Here is a 7,201-nt window from a genome sequence, read left to right as displayed (position 1 = left end):
CCCAAGCGGTGCACTCTCCAGTGCTCCACTGGGCCGGCCCTCTTTTTTCGTTTTTTTGGTGGCTGGCCAGTGAGGGGATCCAAATCCTTGACCTTGGTTTTACATTGTGCTCCTTTTCTTCCCTGAAGTATTTCCCTAAGTCACTGCCCAGCTTCCAGCAGTCTGGGGACACTATGGAGCTGAAGTCACCATATTCTGGGAGTGGTTCTGTGCCCTCCAATCTCCCACTGAGGACAGCCATGTTTGAAGAGAAGTAAAGCTATGGATCTTGATGGAGCCCAGGTGAGATGCCAGAAGGCTGAGCTCCGGTCACAAGACTGTTCTGAGCCCAGGGCCCAGCCCCAGGACCTTATTAAAATCATGAGTGGAACCAGTAGTTCCTTGCTGGTCCCCCTTCCTCCCAACCCCAGTCTCTTTCTCCTTCAATTCATCTTGCATTTGTGTTAGAATCATCTTCTTAAAGAATCACTCTGGTCATGCCACTTTCTTGTTCAAAAAAAAGGGAGTCTTGTTAATGACTCCCTATTATGTATAGAGCAATGTCCAAAGTACTTTCCCCACTGTCCACCAACAGCTTGAAAGGGCCTGTGTCCCTCCAGGGAGGCCCAGCTCATACCTAGGGAAGAGTTACACACTGGGAAGAATCATATCCAGTTATAAATTCAATTACGGCCTCCAGTTCCACTATAGTAGGTGGTAGGTGTTTTGATCCCTGCAGGAAAGGAAAACATCCCTCTAACATGTCCAGCACCATTATATCTCCATTAATTTTGATGATATCATACAAAAAAGTCTTCCCCCTGTCTTTCTTCCTTTATTAACTATTTGTATCAGTTTTCTATTGATTTGTAACATGAGTAGCTTAAAACAACACCCATTTACGAGCTCACAGTTCCATAGGTCAGAAGTTTGGGCACAGCATGGCAGGACTCTTTAGTCAGGGTCTCACAAGGCTAAAGTCAAGATGTTAGCCAGCATGTATTTTCATCTGGAGCACAGCGTTGTCTTCCAAGCTCACGTGGTGATGGCAGAATTCAGTGCACTGTTGCTGTAGGACTGAGGTCCCTGTTTCCTTGTTGGCTGTCAGTCAGAGGCAGCTCTCAGCTCCTAGAGACCACCTACATTCCTGGCCATGTGGCCCCCTCCATCTTCAAAGCCAGCAATGGTGCACTGAAGCCCTCCTGTGCCTTAAATTTCTGACTTTTGCTGTCTCTGACCTCTGTACCTATACTAAAAAGACTCATGAGATTAGGTCAGACCAACGTGGATAATTCCTCTTTTGATTAATTCAGAGTCAAGTGACTAGTAACCTTAATTAATCTTCACAACCCCTTGTGCTATACAATGTACCATAGTCACAGAAGTGATATTTCATCATATTCACAGGTCTTGCCCACACTCGAGAGGAGGAGACTGTACACAGGCTAGGGTCATGGGGTGGGGGTCATCTTAGAACTCTGTCTACCGCACCCCTGTAACAGTTATTTTCTAGTTTTAATGTCTGTGTGAGTAAAGAAGTTGAATCTGATTTCCTAATCCTTGTCAATAATTTTTTCCTGGGGGCTGGTATGGCAGATGCTGTCATCTTACCCAACAGGTGATCTCACTCTCTTCTCCCTTACCACCGCCTAAAACACAGGCTGGAAAATGAAATGCTCTGTTTTTCAGCCTCCCTTGCAGCAAGAGGTGAACATGTGACACGGTCCTGGCTAATGAGCAACAAGCAGAAGTCTGTGGACATTGCTCCTTTTCCCCCTTTCTGTATCCTGGAATGTGGACTAATGTTTGGAGTTGCAACAGCCACCCTGTGACAAGGAGGAAAAGGCCAAGAAATTTCTACAGAGATCTTGTCCCTCAAAAATTGTTGAGCTGCTGAATCCATACCAGAATCTGGTATTCTGCTATATGTAGCAGAAAGCAATCCCAACTTATACAGGACTGAGTGAGTAGTTGAATGAGAAGAAAGTAGCCCAATTTCCAAAGCCACAATGCCTTCACTTTTCTGGAAGAACTGCACAGAGTCAGTGCAAATATCAACCTGCAGGATCAGGGTGATTTTTCCTTCTCCCCAATATTCACAGTAATTCTTTTATCTTGACATCACAACTGAATGTTAGTGGCAACAGAAATTCTGTAAATAAGTCATTTTTCATTTCTTCTGTGAAATAATGGAAATATAATGACCTTAAAATCCACTTGGGGGCCCAATTATATGTGCGGGGGCTGCAATAGATAGGAAACTGTGGGAGTTTACTTAGCTACCTAGAGGAGTAACAGTAAGGAGGGAGGCTTTCCTTTCTGTCTTTTATCGTTTCCAATCTCACTCTCTCTTTTCCCCCACCCTTCCTGATGGTCCCCTGGGCTTCAGTGGCTGGCCTGGGGACTGGGACATTATTAGGTTCAGGGAGGACCACTGAAGATGACACCACCAAAAGATACTCAAAATGGAGGTTCCTGCCCTATGAGACTTCCCTGTAAAATAAAGGACAAAGGAACTCATAACCGCAAGAGAACTCCATGCCATTGGTCCCCTCTAAAGCCCTACTTTACATAAATTGATTATTTACAAATAACCGCAAACCTAAAAATCACGTAATTAACATAAGGCCTCAACAACTTCCATTGGCTATTTCATTTAACTCATTCACATAAGCTGTGGCCAATCAGAACAACACAACTCACCACAAGAAGAAATATAAACTCAACCCCCTGCGGGGAGAAGAGGCTAGGTTCTGTCCCTGAAAGCCTCCTCTTTTGTATCCTGTGGCAGAGGCTGCCAGTTACCTGCTCAATATCCAGCCTTTCTTCTTTCTAAGTAAAACCACCCCCACACTCCCCTAAATAACCATGTCATTTATCAGCTTCCCCTGAAGTTAGGGGTGGCTGATAACAGTCCTAGTCAATGAGATCTCAGTGGAAGCTGTTGGATGGAGCCCCTGAGGAAACCTCCATAAAGGGCAGCACACTCAGCTGCAGATGCACACCCATTTACTCCTGAGCTTTCCTTTTTTCTCCTGCCTGGAACATGGTCCTGATGGCTGGGGCTAGAGCAGCTATCTCACAACATGTGGAGAAAGCCAAATGACAGCAATGCAGATCTTGTCATGCAACAGCTGCTAAATTAATGACAGCAACTACCTATCTCTGTAACTTATTACATGAGAAAACGAATCCCTGCCTTGATTAATTCATAGTTATTTGGGTTTCTGTGATATGCAGCTGAAACCCATCCTTACCTGACACGGCTCCCATGACTCTGTCACTCTTGCCTCCCCTACTTAAACGTCTTCAGGGCCTCTCTTCTTCCATGTTCCCTACCTGTTGTTGTTCCTTAGCTTCTGTCCCTGGAACTCTTCCCCCATTGTTTCTCGAGTAACTCAGTGGTGCCTGCTGCTTCCCAAGCCATCATGACTCCAGTCCCAATGTCTAGCCCAGGTCTTTCTCCACATCCCTATAGGTCTAAGTGCCCAGTGGACATCTCTGCTGCCTCTTCCACAGGAGCCTCATAAACAATAAGATCACAAATAAACTGCCAGCTTTCCCACAATTCTGCTCCTCCTCCTGGTCACTGGAGCTAGAGACCATCGCCTTCTCAGCTTCATACCCAGCTGGTTCCAAAGTCCCATCAGATTTCTTTCCAATAGCCCCAACTTGCTCTTCTTCAATCCCACTGTCCTATACAAACCCTCATCCTCTCTTGCCTGGGCCACTGCATTAGTCTCCTAACTAGCTTCCCCGCCTCCTATCTACCTTCCAATGCCTTTGCAAGAGCTGAGCTCCACATGTCAACAACCCTCACATGACAGCCACATAAATCACCTGCAGTTTCCCAAACTTGCCATGATTTTTCTCGTTTCCTTGCCTAATTATTCTTTGTGCCTTGTAAGCTGAAAACTGTTCAAAAGTAAATTTTAGGTGAACATTTAAGAACTTGGTTTGGGCCCTTGTCTTCCTATGGAATGTCCCACCTTCATGCATAGAAACTCAGTGGTAAAGACTTGTTAGAATCCCAGAAATTTCATATTGTTTACTTTCCATAATTGCTTAATTATAATTCCCCTTTTTTTTTTTTTTTGTCTTTTGTCTTTTTTCCGTGTCCGGCAACGGGATCGCAATCCTCGGTGTTGCTCCCGCGCCTCGCTCAGCCAGTGAGCGGGAGCCGGTCTGTATGTGGGATCCGAACCCTCGGACGGGAGCGCCACCGCGCTTCCCAAGCGGCGCACTATCCAGTGCGCCACCGGGCCGGCCCCTATAATTCCCCTTTTAACCAAAGAGTTCTCGGCAAGTCACTTTGAATCAAATTGATCAAAATAAATATCAGTTACCTTTGTTCTCTTCTATATATTTTTATTTAAAATTTTACCTTCATCCAAAATAAAACACTCCCTCATTCTGCACCCAACAGGAAAAAAGGTATTTTACTTCTAATGAGCTAGGTGTTAGGGGCTTCTTTTTCTTATCCTATTAAAGTTTTCCTCCTAGGACCATGGAATTTTTGGATCTAGCCCCCTCACTTTCCAGAAGAGGAAACCAAGGCTCTAATGGCTCAAGAGCATGGCACCAGGGAGGTGGTTATTGGTGGAACACTCCTAGATCTTGACTATAGATTCAGCTCTTACCATCACACCACGAAGGCATGGATCATCCCTAACTCAAAAAGAAGGTGCCCCCTATCCCCTGTGAGAAAAGTAGCCTCCAAACAGCTGACACAGCTAATCCTCTTACACCATTCCACTTAAGACAGGATGACAACATAAGGACTTTAGGAGAAAGGAAATCAAAACAATTAAGTCCAAGTCTCTGTTTGCCCTGGGAATAGAACTGCCCTCTCCCCTCCTCTCTGTCTCTGTGCCCTTTACTTGGGGCAGGTGGAAAACCACTCACCCTCTGGGTGATGGGCTTGCCATCCTGGATCTTCACGGCCAGCCCCAGGTCGGACAGTCTGCAGTTGCCGAGGTCATCCAGAAGCACGTTCTCAGGCTTCAGGTCTCGGTAGACAATGCCAAGGTCATGTAGGTGCAGCACTCCACAGACCATCTGGGCCGAGTAGAAGACCACCCGGCTCATTTCCAGGCCCCGTGTGCCAGTGTTGTAGATATGGAACTTGAGGTCTCCCCCATTCATCAGGCTCATAACCAGACAGAGATGGGTCTTGCTCTCAAAGGCATAGGCCAGAGAGACGATGAAAGGGCTGTTCACCTTCTCCAAGATTTCCTTTTCCAAGAGAGCCATCTTCTCACCATTTTTCTTCTTCAGCCGCTTCTTGTCCAACTTCTTACAGGCATACATCTTACCAGTGTTTCTCACCTGGACAGCACATACCTTAAAAGAGATAAAGAAAGGGAAAGAGGTAGAAGTAGATGGAACTGGAGAGAGGTGGGTGAGAGGATGATAAAAGAGGGTGTGTGTGTCTGTGGAAATCAGCCAAGGTGAAAAGATGGCAAGCTTCTGAGAAGGAGCAGCTGTAAGGAAGAAGCGATCTCAAGAAGGAGCAGGAGGCCTGGCCAGTTAGCCCAATTGATTAGAAAGTGGAGTCAATAACACCAGGGTCACGGTTTGGATCCCCTTACTGGTCAGCCACCGAGAAGTGGGGACTACAGTGAGATACCCCTTCACCCCTACTAGGTTGGTCATAATAAAAAACATAAGGGAAAATAAGAGTTGGTAAAGACGTGGGTAAATGGGATCCCTTGCGTACTGCTGGTGGGACTGTAAAATGTGGCAGAGTTTGGTGGCTTCTCAAATAGTTAAACACAGAACTGCCGTATGATGCAGCAATTTTGCTCCCAGACATACACTCAAGAGAAATAAAAACAGGTATTCTAACAAATATAGTACCCGAATGTTCATAGCAGCACTATGTGACAACAGCAGAAAGGTAGAAACAACCCGAGTCCATCAACAGATGGATAGATAAATGAAATATAGTATATCCAAACAATAGGGTACTATTTTATAAAAAGGAATAAAGTACTAATACATGCTAAAACGTGAATGAACTCCAAAACATGCTGAATGAAAGAAGCCAGACACGAAAAGGTCACATATTGTGTGAAACATCCAGAATAGGCAAATCCATAGAGACAGAGAGCAGACCCGTGGTTGCCAGGGGCAGGAGGAGGGAGTGGAGTGACTGTTAACGGGGCGGTGTGATGAAATGACTTGGAACTAGATGGAGGTGACGGTCACACAACATTGTGAATGTGCTAAATGCCACTCAACTGCACATTTTAAAGTGATTAGTGGTTAGTTTTCTCTCATGTAAATTTTACCTAAAAAAGTAATTTTTTACTTAAAAAGAGAAAGAGCTGGGCACAGCAGCAGTGCAGACTAGGTTCTCAACTTTCCTTCGAGGTGAGTGTTCCCTTAGATGTCAGCTTTTCCTCGCATCACCTCCACCACCACAGTTGAGGAGGAAAGCAGATCCCCCATCACGTGTTGCTGTCGTTCTCTAGAGTGCCAGGGTTTCAGCGTGTCCCTGCTGTGGGCCGCATGGACAGACTCTTGGCCACGTCCACATCTTGCTGGCCTCTGTTATGCCATTCACATTTTATTTCACATGGTGACCAGAAAGAAGGCGGGAGAGCTAGGAATCCTCCACGTACGGCACTGAAATGAGTTCTAAGTAAGTTCCCTTGAGATTCAAAACAGAAAAAAAAAAAAAAAAAAAAAAAGGCAAAAAAACCCTGTTTTACGCTCTTTCACCTTCCGGGATGGCTGTTCGGGGACACTTACCTCCCCGAAGCCGCCTTTGCCCAGCACGCGGAACTCGTGGAAGTACTTGTCGGACACGGGCGGGATGGCTGTTCGGGGACACTTACCTCCCCGAAGCCGCCTTTGCCCAGCACGCGGAACTCGTGGAAGTACTTGTCGGACACGGGCTGCCTCTCGAAGGCCTTCCACTGCAGGAACCTGTCGTAGAAGGGGCTGGCCAGGAACCCCTGGAAGGGCTTATCCTGCAAGAAGGCCATGGCCTCGGCCTTGGCCTGCGCCACCAGGGCCGCTCGCTCGTGCTCGGCGGTGGCTGCTTGGCACCGGGCGGTCAGAGCCGGGCTGGGGAAGGGGCGTGGGTCCCCAGGGCCAGGGGCCTGCGCGCACGTGGCCAGCAGCGCCCGCAGCGCGCTGTCCTTGGCGGGCCCGGCCTCGGCGAGCTCCCAGCGCTGCACGTCCTCGAGGAAGGCCGCGGTCTCCCGGTACCCGG

At 47.2% G+C, this 7,201-nt stretch overlaps 1 protein-coding gene across 1 annotated transcript in view; it reads right to left on the bottom strand.

Annotated features, from left to right (window-relative positions):
- GRK7 (G protein-coupled receptor kinase 7) overlaps positions 1-7,201 on the bottom strand; it is a 34,999-nt gene that overhangs the window by 27,217 nt on the left and 581 nt on the right. The window contains exons 2-3 of the mRNA XM_008586723.1: positions 6,822-7,198; positions 4,885-5,322 (exon numbers count right to left, since the gene is read on the bottom strand). Coding sequence (XP_008584945.1) covers positions 4,885-5,322; positions 6,822-7,198 — 815 coding nt within the window. The remainder of the gene's footprint in view (positions 1-4,884; positions 5,323-6,821; positions 7,199-7,201) is intronic.

This window comes from Galeopterus variegatus, unplaced genomic scaffold, assembly GCF_000696425.1.
Source record: "Galeopterus variegatus unplaced genomic scaffold, G_variegatus-3.0.2 Scaffold111, whole genome shotgun sequence".
In the NCBI taxonomy this organism is placed as follows: Eukaryota; Metazoa; Chordata; class Mammalia; order Dermoptera; family Cynocephalidae; genus Galeopterus; species Galeopterus variegatus.
The sequence above is the reverse complement of the archived record's forward strand: the minus strand, read 5'-3'. Positions and strand labels throughout refer to the sequence as shown.